The sequence below is a fragment of the Notolabrus celidotus genome, chromosome 12 (genome assembly GCF_009762535.1).
Source record: "Notolabrus celidotus isolate fNotCel1 chromosome 12, fNotCel1.pri, whole genome shotgun sequence".
Classification (NCBI taxonomy): Eukaryota; Metazoa; Chordata; class Actinopteri; order Labriformes; family Labridae; genus Notolabrus; species Notolabrus celidotus.
Window position 1 is genome coordinate 13,257,878 of NC_048283.1, and position 14,754 is coordinate 13,272,631.

At 40.3% G+C, this 14,754-nt stretch overlaps 1 protein-coding gene across 1 annotated transcript; it reads left to right on the forward strand.

The window, feature by feature from the left end:
• The first annotated feature begins 419 nt into the window (after positions 1-419).
• On the forward strand, positions 420-12,013 carry flot1b (flotillin 1b). The gene is made up of 13 exons (XM_034697305.1): positions 420-551; positions 2,998-3,048; positions 3,492-3,567; positions 3,857-3,947; positions 5,850-5,993; positions 6,265-6,384; positions 8,811-8,906; positions 9,019-9,171; positions 9,327-9,508; positions 9,668-9,713; positions 9,839-9,976; positions 10,340-10,504; positions 11,405-12,013. Exons 2-13 carry the CDS (start codon positions 3,006-3,008, stop codon positions 11,423-11,425), a joined length of 1,275 nt encoding a protein of 424 aa, XP_034553196.1. The 5' UTR covers positions 420-551; positions 2,998-3,005; the 3' UTR covers positions 11,426-12,013.
• The last annotated feature ends 2,741 nt before the right edge of the window (positions 12,014-14,754 follow it).

A 14,754-nucleotide genomic window follows, 5' to 3' on the forward strand; every position in this document is an offset into this window, starting at 1 on the left:
AAGAAAATAAATTATACAATAGAAAAGCAAAGGAAAACAATGCAAGAAAGCAAAGGAAATCAAAGCAACAAAACAAACAAAAATCAATCAATTATAGGTTAAAAGCCTATAACTGATTGATTGATTGATTGATTGATTGATTGATTGATTGATTGATTTTTGTTTGAGTATAGACCAATAAATCGTTGTTGAGAGGTTTTCAAGGATAAATAAATAAATAAATAAATGAATAAATAAATAAATAAATAAATAAATAAATAAATAAAAATGGATTAGTAAATAAAAGCATTAAAAGGACAATAAAAGAGGTTTTCACCAGGTTTTCATAGTAAGAGGACGACATGTAGTAGCCACAATGAACCACTAGAGGGCGACAGGCATAGGTCGTCCTTGTAGTGACGATGGGCGTGGTCAGCGCTCACTTCCCTTTACAAACAGACATTTTTATCATTCCTGTTGACGGGAAACGGCCCCGCTGTCTGACCGTGGAAACCGAAAACTCATCTCTAAACAAATCGAGCAGAGCTGCTTTGTTAACCGAAGAGAACCCGGTAAGTGAGAGTAAACGAATAGTTACATTCTCTCATCGTTGATCCGTAGTAATGATAGCTTTTAGAGCTGCTCTGTTTTCCACAGGCGCAGTGACGCTGTCGAGCCTGACCCCATTTAAGTGCTGCTGAGCTAACCTTAGCATCCAGCATCCAACGGTTACTCGATTTAACGGTTAATGTATTTAGTGTCCGTCGTCTTTGTTTCTGCACAGAGCTGCTTTCCCTCTTATTAATCAAATGGTGATTTTCAGGCTGTCGGATGAGGATAACAAAATGTTTCGAGTGTGTCTATAAGGGCTGTCCTGTCATGGGAGGAGGGGTCCAGTTAGACCAGGCCGTTATGAAGGCTTAATTAAGGGTCTGTTTGAGGGACCGACATGGACATGTGTCGGGTCTACATTGTGAGAGTCTTGCCTGTCGATGTAATGGAAATACTTTAGATTGTGATTCTTACATGCGTAGAAAAACATTGATGTGACTGTGTTTACATCTGTTTATGTTAGAGTTATCCGAGTCATGGGGCGTCAGACTCATTTCAGTTCAGGGGGCCACATACAGCCAAGTTGATCTGAAGTGGGCCGGACCAGCAAAATCACAACATAATAACCCTGTAAATAATGAAAACTCCAAATGTTTCTCTTTAAGTACACTCTGAAAATGTTCACATTTAATGAACTATCTTTCTACAAAAACTGCTGTTTTATTTTTTGCCATAATGAGTCTCATAGTGGGCCGAATATTTTACTCCTTAAGCCCTGAAACCTGCTGTGAACACACCAAACACACAGGTTACCCATTCACCTGACACAGAGTGTAATGTTTACTGCAAAAGAACAGAGATTATAATTAGGGATGGGTACCTTTCACATTTGAACCGATACGATACCGATATCCGGTACCTGGGAATCGGTACTGGTACTCAACGGTACCAATTTTCGGTACTTTTGTGTGTTTATGTGGTAATAAATGTTAATTTGTTTTATAATAAAATCTCTCTTTTTTTTTTTAATTAATTTAACATATTTATTTAATTTAACATGAAATGAACAGAAACAGGATTATATAGTTTATCAATGAACACACATGAATGCCTGCGGACGGGAACAAGTCAGTTCTCCGTCTCTTTATAACAACAGGACACACAACTTACTTGGAACGGTAATAAACGGCAGGTAGTCGGACCGAGAGAGTCCATCTCAACTTAATCCTCCTGCAGCTCTGCCTCGCGGTGACAGATGCAGAGAGCAGAGACGTCCATCCAATCAGTCTCCAACTTTATTACAGGGCTAAAGTGTGGAAAATTGCCTACTCTTCCACTCCCTCACAGTCACAAGGATGCGTTCAGGTACCGAAACATGGTACCGTTTGATTTTACGTGAATCGGTACTCGGTAGTACAGATGGAATTCGGTCGGTACCTATAAAAGTACCGGATTCCGCCCCATCCCTAATTATAATAATAAAGAAGGTAAAGTTGACTATTTTGGACCCCTCAGCTCCAGCATGAACAGTTTGCCTGCTGGACAGTGTTGTATGCAGGGGTGTAGTGCTAGTGTTAGTAGTTAGTGGATCATCTTATAGTGCTCTAACAAGTCTTTATGAATTTCAACCGGATTATGCAAACAGCAAGTCATCTATTTTCTCACTTTGAGAAAAAGAATCCTGGAAAAAAAGCGCTGTTCAGGTGCTCTCCATCAACACTGATTTTATGCGACTCCCAGAGGACAAATCTGAAATAGTAGTTACTTTTAGAGGTGTGAAAAAATATTGAGACAGCAATGTAGCGTGATACTTTGATCTCCAATATGATATCGGTATTTCAACTCTGAATACCGATATTTTTGTAATAATAAAAATTCACATTTTAGCCGAGTTGGATCTAAAATAGTGGAAAATCATAGTGGAAAAGTTGTTTTCAATCAAATAGTTTTGACTTAATTTGTCCTTTCAATTTTGATTAATATTGTATGATTTACATATACACCATCCCTACTTTTTCTTAGTTTACTGTGTAGAATATCACAATATATCTTAATATTGTGATATATTGTGATATATCGTGATACTATCGTATTGTGACCCAAGTATCGTGATGCGTATCGTGATGTTCTTGGCAATACTCACCCCTAGTTACCTTTATTGAAAAATTGCAGGTAATGTCTTCTCTGTAATTTTTTCACTTTGCAAAGTCATCCCGCGGGCCGAATGTTTGACACCCCTGTCCTAGTACATAGTTTCTGATACCACCATAAAACAAAACTTATATTCCTTTTTAAGAGGTAAGACAGTTTCTCGTTTTCACAGTTCTAATTCATACTTCGGATGGTGATGCTCGTAAACAGTTAACCCAAATAAACACGTGCATATTTTTGGTTTCATTAAAACGATTTAGTCATTTTCTGATTTTCCTGATTTCCTGACCTGAATTATTTTTCATCTTAAATTAGGAATCAAAATGTTCTACACGTGTGGACCCAATGAAGCCATGGTGGTGTCTGGTAAGTTATTGGTTGATTTCTCTCACCTATGTCTCACAGTGATAATAGATGTTTATAAAAACATGATGTTATAAAACTGCACCCTCTGCTATATAGATTATAGATTTGTAGCAGCTCACTGTACAATGTAGAGTTATTATAGTCTAGTTATAAAGAGAGACAAGATTTGTTTACACTGGACCTGCAGACCTGTGTCATTTGAGTGATTCAATCATCACGTCATGTGATAAGCTGATATTGAGCAACACCTCTTGTCAGTTTGATGGAATTTTCCGTACAGCTGTAATATGTCGACTCAAGCTTTACTGCTTTTTCCACATTGTTGAAATTGGGTGTTGCAAGCTAACTGTTCTTGAACCAGTAACTAGCTGTGTGTTACTGAATTCCAGTCCTATGTTAATGTGGTGTGTGTGTTCCTCTTTCTAACCTCTCTCTCCCACCAGGCTTTGGCCGTTCACCTCCTTTAATGATTGCTGGAGGAAGAGTGTTTGTCCTCCCATGTATTCAGCAAATCCAGAGGTGATAGTCTTTATTTGTTCTCATTCATTTCTAAAGAAGGTTTATCTACCTTTCTTAATGCATATGCCAACCAGCGAGTTAGCCAATGGCAGACACTTGGACTAATGATATCTCAAACGCATGTTGTATCCATTTCCTGACCGCTTGTATTTAGCAGAATGAAGGAGTGGCCTTCATGGCTGATAAAAGACTTAATTTCCTCTGTGTCTCTGTGCTGTGACTTTTCATTCTTGCATTCTGTCTTGATCTCACCAATCCCCTCCTTTTTGTTTTCTGTCATCTTTCTCAGAATCACGCTGAACACCCTGACTCTAAACGTGAAGAGTGACAAAGTCTACACCCGACATGGTGTCCCAATCTCTGTCACTGGCATTGCACAGGTATGCTTGGAGAGATGGATGACTAAAATACTAAAGGGCTGTTGTTCAGTGGAGTCAGAGACGTGTGTATGTTTAGACAATAGAGGTACACTTAACAGATAGCAAATACTTGGCAGAACAAATAGCAGGTCGGGGAGTCAACTGCACCCTACTACAGAAACATGCTGATGAACACACAGGCCCATTGGTGTCTGTATGACTGATATATTAATAAAGTATGTATGTATGAGAGGGATGGCTTTCTGGATTAAAGTGAGGCTGAAGTGGTACCTCCTTACCGTGTGAGCTCACCAACACTTTTTAATAGCAACATATTTTAACAGTTTAGAAAATGTATAATCAAAGAAAGGACATCTCTTAGGTAGATTTTAACGTACTAATATGTAGGGTTGCAAAGGGGTGGAAAATTTCCAGTAAATTTCTGCAAAGTTTCCTGTAAATTTCCATGGGGAGTTAAGCTGGGGAATTTTGGAAATATTCCAAATTGGAAATTATGGGAATTTAATGGAAAGGTATCATATCCAAGCATAAATATTTGTTTTGTTATAAGCAGACATCCATCCAAATTAATAAAATTAAAACAGATTTATTTGTAAGTAGAACTTTATCAAGTGTTAAACATTTTATTGAACAATCAATTCTTTCATTGAAGAACAAAAACTTGAATGTTGAGTTAAGTATTACTCATCCCCCCTACCCAACCCATTCAAAAATTAACAAAAATGCAATCCCAACAAAGTCCCATTCAAAATGTTAAATGAAAAGTGCATGTAGGGGGCGTGGTCACAATAGCCCTGCAGTAAGCGGTGCTATCATGTGCATGTGATTGAGGAATAGCATAGATATTCAACTGTACTTGCATGAAATCTGGTTGTTTTAGTCAGGATTATGCTAAAAATTATTTTCCCCAAATTTATTTAAGTTCCATATTAAGAGACAACCTTCAATTTAGTAAATTCCTGGTTTATTCCCATAAATTCCCATGGAAAGTTTCCAACATTGAAAATTCCCAGAATTTTGCAACCCTACTAAGATGTTATAAATTGTATTTTTATTCATAAAGTAAAACTACTTACATTAAAAAATAAATATCAGGTACATCCTTCATGTAGGTCAGGTTTCACATACTAGAAGATTTATAGTGTCATCATTCACACCTTAAGACCTCTTCATATGAGCTATTCCTGTATGAAGAATTATGAAGGATCAGATTTAGACATAATGTCTATCTCTCTCTGCCCCAGTGAATGTGTATCACAATAACATGTTTCATTTTGTTTTAATTCTTTTATTTCAGTATATATTCCTCTACAGTACTTGGGCATGTTGAAGCTTTTTAGCACTAACACGCTGTAATCAAGACATGACGGTGCTCATGGACATATTCGTAGAATTGAATATGAACAGAATTGCACATAAATTCAATTTTGACACTATTAAAGACAGGGAAGCTCTTGTGTGCAGCAAAAAAACTACACTGACGTACTATGTGGTAAACTTTTTACTGTTCTTCCTCAGGGCAGTTTTAATAACATCTCTTCTGATGCTCTGGACGATGAAACGGCGCCTATCGTGGCAATATAGCACCCAGTACATCGGTGTTATGCTGTAACTGTGGTGCACACATATGGCATTTATTTTGAAAATGATCTACCATGAGTAAGAACTGTAGGGGAAGATGATGCATGAAAAACAGGCAGTCAGTCGGACAGCTCTTCAGGGAGAGAATATAGTTGTTTTGTCAAGGAAGTTGCATGTGAAAGAACCTCTGAATTTGGCATCTTTGAACTATCTCAGATAATGAAATGTTGCATTTCAAGTCAGATAAAGTAAGTCAGATTTTGTGAACCCTTGATATCAGTGTCCACACTGAAACACACCTCTGAACTTTTTCTGTTCCAGGTGAAGATCCAGGGCCAGAATAAGGAGATGTTGGCCACTGCCTGCCAGATGTTTATGGGCAAAGCTGAGCCTGAGATCGCCCAGATCGCTCTTGAAACCCTGGAGGGACACCAGAGAGCCATCATCGCCCATTTGACCGTGGAGGTGGGTGTGCTGACATTGTTAAATACATTTTCAAGACGTTTTCTGCTTCCAAAAATACTGTCCGGAGGTTTGATGTTTATGATTCATCACTACCTTAACCACAGAGATAAGCCTGGATACTGTGTGTAATAACTGTGATGTATACATCTGTGTGTGTGTGTGTGTGTGTGTGTGTGTGTGTGTGTGTGTGTGTGTGTGTGTGTGTGTGTGTGTGTGTGTGTGTGTGTGTGTGTGTGTGTGTGTGTGTGTGTGTGTGTGTGTGTGTGTGTAGGAGATCTACCAGGACCGTAAGAAGTTCTCTGAGCAGGTGTTCAAGGTGGCCTCCTCTGACCTGGTCAACATGGGGATCGGTGTTGTCAGCTACACGCTCAAAGATGTTCATGATGATCAGGTATCTTTAAAATCTCCTGATCCAAACACCACACTAACTAGGAATCAGAATGTCACTGTGAGGCTGCTTTTTATATGAAAGCTTTTAGTCCGGTATGATTGCCTGACTTCCTCAGACATCGCAGAGCACTTAAGTAATTAGTATTGACAAACTGCGTCTGACTCAACAGACCCCAACTGCTCCACCATCACATAAGTGATGAATTAGGCCTGAGTGCATCACTAGTCACCACAGCATCTCTTGTTTTGTAGCCTAATGCCCTGCCTTCCTTCTATCTGCTCAAGCTGTGTCACTGTTGTTGCATCAGAGTGGAAGTTTGTGGATAATGACCCAAAACAAGTGTTGTTTAAACTGGACTTCTTACGTCACTAGTTCTAGAGGAAGAAGAGGGATAAATGATAGGGGTGGGAATTGATAAGATTTTATCAATGTCAATGCCGTTGTCGATTCTGCTTATCAATCCAATTCCTTTTCAATTCTCCAAACGATTCCTGAATATTTTTTTAAGGGCAAAAAAAGTAGTTCTACACAGTCTTCCGCACCTAAAGGAACCATTTTATGTTTTCCAAAATTATGTCTGTACAAGACTGAACATGAACATATTCCACTTGAACATACTGAACAATAGATCGACCTCATTCTCGGCCGCGTGAGCCTGGACGTGGACCCTCAAGCCTGGATAAAAAGACTTTGAATTAGGAGAGGAAAAAACGCTTTTCCTCCTGGGGGTCATCGCAGAGGTATTTTACCCGCTATTGGTGCCTCATTTTCGGCCGCATGATTCCGGACGAGGCCCCTGGAGCCTGGAGGAAAATACTCTGAATTTCCTCTCCATGTTTCCTCGTGGTTGAAGGAGTTCTGCATCGCAGAGTGTGTGACGTAATGCAACGTACCACGACGTGACGTTGTGCAGGGAAATGAATCATTAAGAAGAATCGATAACATTTGAGGTGTACAATCCGAAGGAATTGATAAAATGGAACCGGTTCTAAGTCAGATCTGGTTTTCGATTCCCACCCCTAGTAAATAACCTGTGCCCGTATTCTGAGAATCCTGGTCCTAGCCTAGGAATGATTTAGGAACACTCTCAGAGCAACACTGAGCAAGGAAGAGACAGACAGTTCTACCTTAGTGAGGAGGTGTGACTGACACATTCTCTCAAAAGCTGGGATTGGTTGACCCACAAATAGAGAAATCAGCCTAGTCATGTAATCTGAACTGACATTATTTTTCAGTTATTTTTAATATAATAACCTTTGCTGTTGAATACATTGTAAGCCTTACATTAAAAGTATAAAGCTTACAAAATGTTTGAATTTGAAAACACACACCCACTGCGCTGTAACCTCCTCACAGGCTGATAGTTAAGGCAGTGTTTCCCACACATAGGTCAGTCATACCTGAGCAGGCCATATATGATCAGCATCTAAGATTGATAAACTAGTGCATGATCTGCCCCCGCTCGGCTTGTGTTCATAATGAGAGACAGAGATGTCAGTTTTATTTCTTGTGTGAGGCTCACCCGCATTGAGAACACAACCACAAGTGAAACTGTTGCATTTTTCCTGTTGCTAAACATCTTGTGATCACTTTCCCTTCTGCATTGTGAGTACAAACATGATCACTGCACAATCTAATCTGTAGCAGTTAATTGACTCACTGTCATTCTTTGTTTGGAGTGCATGTCTCCTATTTCACCGTCTTTCTGCGGTCACCTCCTCAGCCTGAGAAACTCATCAGCCTCTTAAAGTCCTCCTCACTACCTAACAGTTTTTCACCTTCAAAGCTCTCTTCAGGGATAAGATGCTTAGCAAATAACTCTTTAGGCTGATTTACCTGAGGGGAGTGTGGTCTCTCTGATAGCTGATCGCCTCCTTCCGGCCCCGCTACGATCTCTGTTTACTTTTCCACAGCGATTCAGAGCGTGTTAATTTAATCTACAGCTGATACATGTTGCTGTTTATCATACAGACATGATTACATGAAGAATAGAGAGGAGGAGATGAAATACACGGCCGTTGTGCGGCCGATGTCCGGGATCCCATAAGTCCTGTAAATGCAATCACAGAGCTTGCGGCCTGCGTTGATTCTACACATAGTAACATTTTGGAGGAGGTGCACATCAGCTACGTGTGTAAGCCTCTGTGTGGGTACGAGAGCTACGTAGACCCCCGGTGTAGGGTACGCCGTTGATTCGACGCAGAAGTATAAATCAGCCTTCAGCGTTACAAAGCCCTAGTCTGTTTTTTTGTCTGAGTTTCATCACTAGAAGCAGCTTTTAATACTCGAGAAGCTTTGTGAATAAGGCCACAAATTAACACCCAGGATCTTGTTTTGATATTACCTCTTACAAGCAATAATGCAAAGGACAGGTTGTTTCTTTCACCTCTACACAATATCACGCTGAAACTGTTTCTCTTATGCAGGATTACCTTCACTCTCTGGGTAAAGCCAGAACAGCCCAGGTGCAGAAGGATGCCAGGATTGGAGAGGCTCAGTACAAACGAGATTCTGTCATGAGGGTAAGATCAGATTCTTTCTGCATCCCTTTCGTTTAAATGTAGAATTTAAAAATGATATTTCGATAAAGAAATTATTGATTTTAATGTTGTTCTTTCTCCTTTGTCTATGAAGGAAGCCAACGCGATGCAGGAGAAGGTTTCAGCTCAGTACAAGAATGAGATTGAGATGGCAAAAGCCCAGAGAGACTACGAGCTGAAGAAGGCAGCGTACGATGTTGAGGTCAACACCAAGAAGGCTGAGTCCGAAATGGCCTATCAGCTGCAGGTACAGTCATCTCTTCACGGTCTGATCTTCTTAGAGTCCTTTTTATGAAGCTTGCAGGTTATTTTAGCTGGGCTGTTCATACATTTTTAAAGGCTGCCTGCTCACACTTATACCAATAGAACCAACCCAGACTGACAATCTGCTTCTATCATCAGGTTGCCAAGACCAAGCAGCGTATCGAGGAAGAGAAGATGCAGATTCAAGTGGTGGAGAGGTCCCAGCAGATCATGCTGCAGGAGCAGGAGATCGTGCGCAAGGAGAAGGAGCTGGAGGCCAAAGTGAAGAAGCCTGCAGAGGCAGAGAAATACCGTCTGGAAAGGCTTGCTGAGGCCCAGCGGTGAGAACAAGGACATGTTATTGTATTGTGCTATTCTGATGAAATTTGAATACATATAAAAACAACACCTGTTACCTAAAACCAGTAAAACGTCAAGAAGGATAAAATGAAACTAATGAAAACATTAGATGAATGTATAATCTCTGTTCACTCTGGCAGCCTGCAGCTTATCATGGAGGCTGAAGCTGAGGCTGAGTCCATTAGAGTGAGTCCTTTGTTCCTGAAACATTTCCTCCCTGATTGTTAACCTTATTGCATTAACCAAACCATATTACTGTCCTGACTCGTTGTGCAGACCTCTCTCTTATGCGTACGTGTGTGTTCTCGTAGATGAAGGGCGAGGCTGAGGCTTTCGCTCTGGAGGCTAAGGGCCGTGCCGAGGCAGAGCAGATGTCTAAGAAAGCAGAAGCCTTCAAGCAGTACAAAGATGGAGCCATGGTGGACATGCTGCTGGAGAAACTGCCACTGGTCAGTGCTGCTCTCCTGGATGAATGACTGCATGATGATTAATGTTCCAGCTGTTTGACAAACACTGTTTGACCATTGAACACGGCATCCCGGGGACACGTTTCAGTTTACTGCTTTGCTAGTTTACTGTGGGTGGATTTATGACTCTGGAGTATTGGTGTTGGCACCGCAGAACAATCTCATAATGGACACAACTGTTATAAATCACTACTCTATTCCCATTCAATGCATTTATTTCTCCACTTACCTCTGTCTTTCTGTTACATTTATCATTTTCAATCCCATGACATCCTTTATATTTGACTATTTTATTTTCCTTATGCCTCCTTAATTCCTCTGTTGTGTTTTTTTCTCATTCTGCAGATGGCAGAGGAGATCAGCAAGCCCCTCTCAGCGGCCCAGAAGATCACCATGGTGTCCAGCGGTGGCTCAGAGGTGGGAGCAGCTAAACTGGCAGGAGAGGTGCTGGATATCATGACCAGGCTGCCTAACGCTGTGGAGAAACTCACTGGAATTGACATCTCCCAGGTGCGCTAATATGTCTCTGAGAAGATACAGATTAGGGATGTACATTTTAAGTATTTTCCGTGATAGATTTTTGGAAATGTTAACGATCAATTATCGATTAATCAATAAAAAATAAAAAAACATTACTATTCTTATGTGAACAACAATGCCAAATACGTTTTTCCTCCTAAATTATATTTTCTACAGCAACAAAATGCGTATAACTGACGGTATTGAATACGGGTACATGTTTAACACTGATTATCAACGATCAGGCTTATTAAAATATTCTCCACGGACATAGTCTTATAAAGTGAAGGCTCATAATACAAACAGAAAAGTACTTCAGACTCACAGTGTCTAGTTTTCTGTCCATTCGTTCTTATTGAGAAAAATAAACATGTGTATTCGGTCAGGTGTCAACCAGGAGCGCAACCGGGTCATAATCAGTCCAGCGGCAGAAAAGCCCAGACGGCTCTGATGTTGCTGCTCTGCAAACATAGCGTATTAGCAATTCCCACCAGTCTGTTGGCTTTGTATCTAAAGGTAGGGAAATGTCCTGTTTAAAGTTGTCAACCTTCGTGTCGTTGTTGGCAGCAGTTGCGTATTGATCCTCTTTAAAAGCGCACATGGAGACCGCAGCTGCCAGCTGAGCATCTCCGCTGTGTGCAACACCTTTAACAGCTGATTCACAACGATACATACTTTAAACTTAAAACATCTCCCTGATAGCTGAGTGTCATATGAGACCACATAATGTTTGTTCCATGTGACGGCAAATTGATAACAAAAATGCTTTGTTCAAGTAATGTCTTAACAATCGATTAATCGTGTACATCCCTAATACAGATAATGTGTAAGGCTTTAACGAATGGTACAAGTGGTAACCCCTCTCTTGTGTTTTTCACCTTGACTTCTCAGGCTGCAGGAAGGGGGCATTAAAATACTAGGAGTGAAGAAGTCATCAGAGGTGTCATCAATGTTCAGACCCGGAGCTCCAGGTCTACTCCTTGTGCCTATAACCACTATAACGACTCTACAACATCATAGTCCTGTCCGATTGTCCTTGTGCATGCATATGTTTCACTTGTGGGTCTTTATTTGGTTCCTGCTCCATAGATGTGTACAGGATTATTGGTTCCACTCTCATGGTTTGGTTTTCACTTCCCTGGTCTGAATTGTTGTGTTTTCTGTGGCAGAAACGTCTGGCATGGAAACAGTTTTGATGACACTAGTTTTTACGCCAAAACAGAAAACCTCTGCCCACTCTAGCCTGGGATAGTTCAGTGAAAGATACTGTATCTTACTTCAATCAGCTCAGTTTCCCCTGCATGGGACTGGGTCACTGTCAGCTGTCATTTATTCTTCTTTTTAACGTAGAGATGTTTATGGCTGTTGAGCTTCTGAAAGCTTTTGTGCCTCTTGTTCCAGTAAGCGGTGCTGAGTCTTTTGTATTAGCATCATCTTCTAGCTTTGTGTGTGGACATATCGTTGCTATCATTTCACTTATAAAGTATTTACTACTAAAAAGTGCTCCACGTGTCTCTGTGATGTAACCCACCTTGTTACTGTTGTCGAAGTCATATCCGTTGCACTGCCAGAGGGAGAAGTTTTGTTGAGCTTCAAAACGAAGGGGAAGGAAGTGGTTGATGGGAACAAGGTGTTATGGTTTCCTGTTGAAAGTAATGAAAGTATGAAGTGGAAAGAATCTATGTTGACTTTTGTCTCCTCTGAATTCTCAGCCTACACATCATGAAAGTTAAAAAGGACCATCTTTAACCAACTAACCATCTGACTAACCAGCCTGCTGCTTCAATGTGCTTGCTGCCTGAATTTAAACTGACAAATGGGAGATACTTTAGGAAGGTTTGTGTTCTTTGTTTTATCTTGTGTAGTGATTTTCTACTATATCCTATTGCTGAGTATCACATGTTTCTGCTGATTTAAAGGGATATTTCAGTTGGTTTTTTTTAAGTGGGGTCGTATGACTTACAAATGCATGCACCAGTAGAAAAAAATTTAGCCATTCAGTTTGCCGTCAGAAACCCCCTTTTTTTTGGCACTATTTTCGGATGCACCTCGCAGACCGGTGTTCTTCCCGCTGCATGTGGGATCTCTCCTGCTCACTCGTTAGCACAGAACTTTCTACCCTCTCTTCTTTGTTGGTACATTGGGTCTGCATCTGGAGTTCTTCCTCTGTAAACTCTGGTTCATAGAGGCATCCTCTTGTGTTCACAGTAAACGGCATGTCATCGTCACTGTCAGAATCACTCATTTCTGCAGTTTGTAGTTTTTGTTCCTAAAAGTGTCTGCTAAAAATGCTACGTGCTTGTTGATCCAAACAGCTGATCGGCGTGTATCCGTGCTCATGCAGCGGAAGAGCACCGGTCCGCAGAGAAAATAGCCAAGCTTACCTGCCGGTCCTCTGGGAATTTTCTCATTAAAGGGGAAGAGCTCACCGGCACGCATTGTGGCTAACAGGAGCAATAGTGTACTGTAACTCATACGACCCCACTTCCAAAAACCTGAAGTATCCCTTTAAGCTCTTGCAGTTGTTGAAGTTTTTGTCTTTATCATTTCTGTACCTCTGATAAGGAGCTAATCCTTTTCCTTTATCAGACTCTTCACTTAGAGTCTAAACTTTTCCAGCTGTTAAGCCTTATGCATTGTGTTATATCGCTAAGTGCCTGGTAAGAGCTCCTTTACAGTGAAACAAAGTTGACCTCTTTGATTAAACCTGTTAAAACCTCTGTCAGGTAATACTTCCACATATGCAACTGATTGTAAGCCATGTGCCGTCACTCAAGGCGGCTATAGACAGAAGCCAAATCACACTCTACTCCTTTTTGTATTCTCCTTTTACTAATCTTTTACTTTTCTTAAAATTGCGATGTTGCATGCCTATCTTTTGAGTCGGCAAAGCAGTTTTTACATAGTGTGGAAGTTGTATACCAGTGTCAGATATTCAAGAGTTATCTATAGTGAAATGACATGTAGAGAATAAAGTAAAGTGTAATCACTAAAACCTGTTGCTGTCTGTTTTTTCTCACTATACATTTCACCCTCCTGTTTTATAAATCAAATGATCGATCACAGTTTTTCTCAGTCACTTTGGTACATTTCTCGAATCATCCTCGACATTTGTAAAACAGTAAGTGAATTTCTCAAAACAATTCTTACAAATAGCAAAACACCATGGATTACCTGCACAAGCCAGTATCTTGCTCAAAATCCTTACTTCATCTCTCAAAAGTAAATATCTGTGTCAATGAACATGTCAGTGCCATCAGAGTGACAAGTCCTTATGTCATTGTGTACGGATAAGACAGTCAAATTGCTTAGTCATGTTGTCAATATAACTGAACTCTGGAGGGACGTTCTGATGTAAACTATGGCTAAAGTTTTGATGACAGTTATTGTAAATTGTAAGTTACACCTTAGTGTATTGTGGCTCTTATCTCATCAGGAACATGCATATGTCCTCTGCCTCTTCCTCTGTTTTGCCTCCCAACTCCTCCACCACGCAGCCTCACTCCTCTTCCTCTTCTTCTCTCTGGCTGCTGACCCAGTCCAACTCCTTGTCCTTCCATTGTCAGACATTCTAACATTGTGTTGTCCACATATACTTGCCAGTTGATGGTTCATGAGATGCACCTTTGAGCTATGTCAGAAAACTGGTTGATCATTGGTTGATTTAATGCTTCACACATTTCCCTTCGTTAGAGAAAGTCAAGATTCACCTGGGAGCTTATAGGATGCAGGACGGAACAGAAAAATATCTTCTGAAGTGGGGCGTGTATCTTGATGGGATTAACAGGCCAGAATGAAGATCAAGTGTGAAAACTAGAAATGGTCTTGTATTGTTTTTTTATTTTTATGTCAATTGGATTGTATTATTTTTTATGTTCCTTTATATGCTAAGCCACTATAGAAGATAGCACCTGCTGAACCCTCTTGATTAAGGTTTTGTGTGTGGTTGAGGGTGGGGTGGGATTATTTGTAACAAATAGATGTGTGTCATATATTACCGCTGTTTTGTTTATGTAAAATAAAAATTGAAAGTCATAAAAAAAAAAATTCACCTAGGAGCAATTTACCAATTCAAGACGGATTTAGAAAAAAGTCTGATGGAAATGTACAGAAATATGACTGACATATTCTGACAGCATGTTCAAACATTTTGCACGTGAAGACTTATGCGAGACCCATTATAATACATTTTGATCAACATGACATAAACAATTGATAATGTAGGAAACAGCAGAGAATTG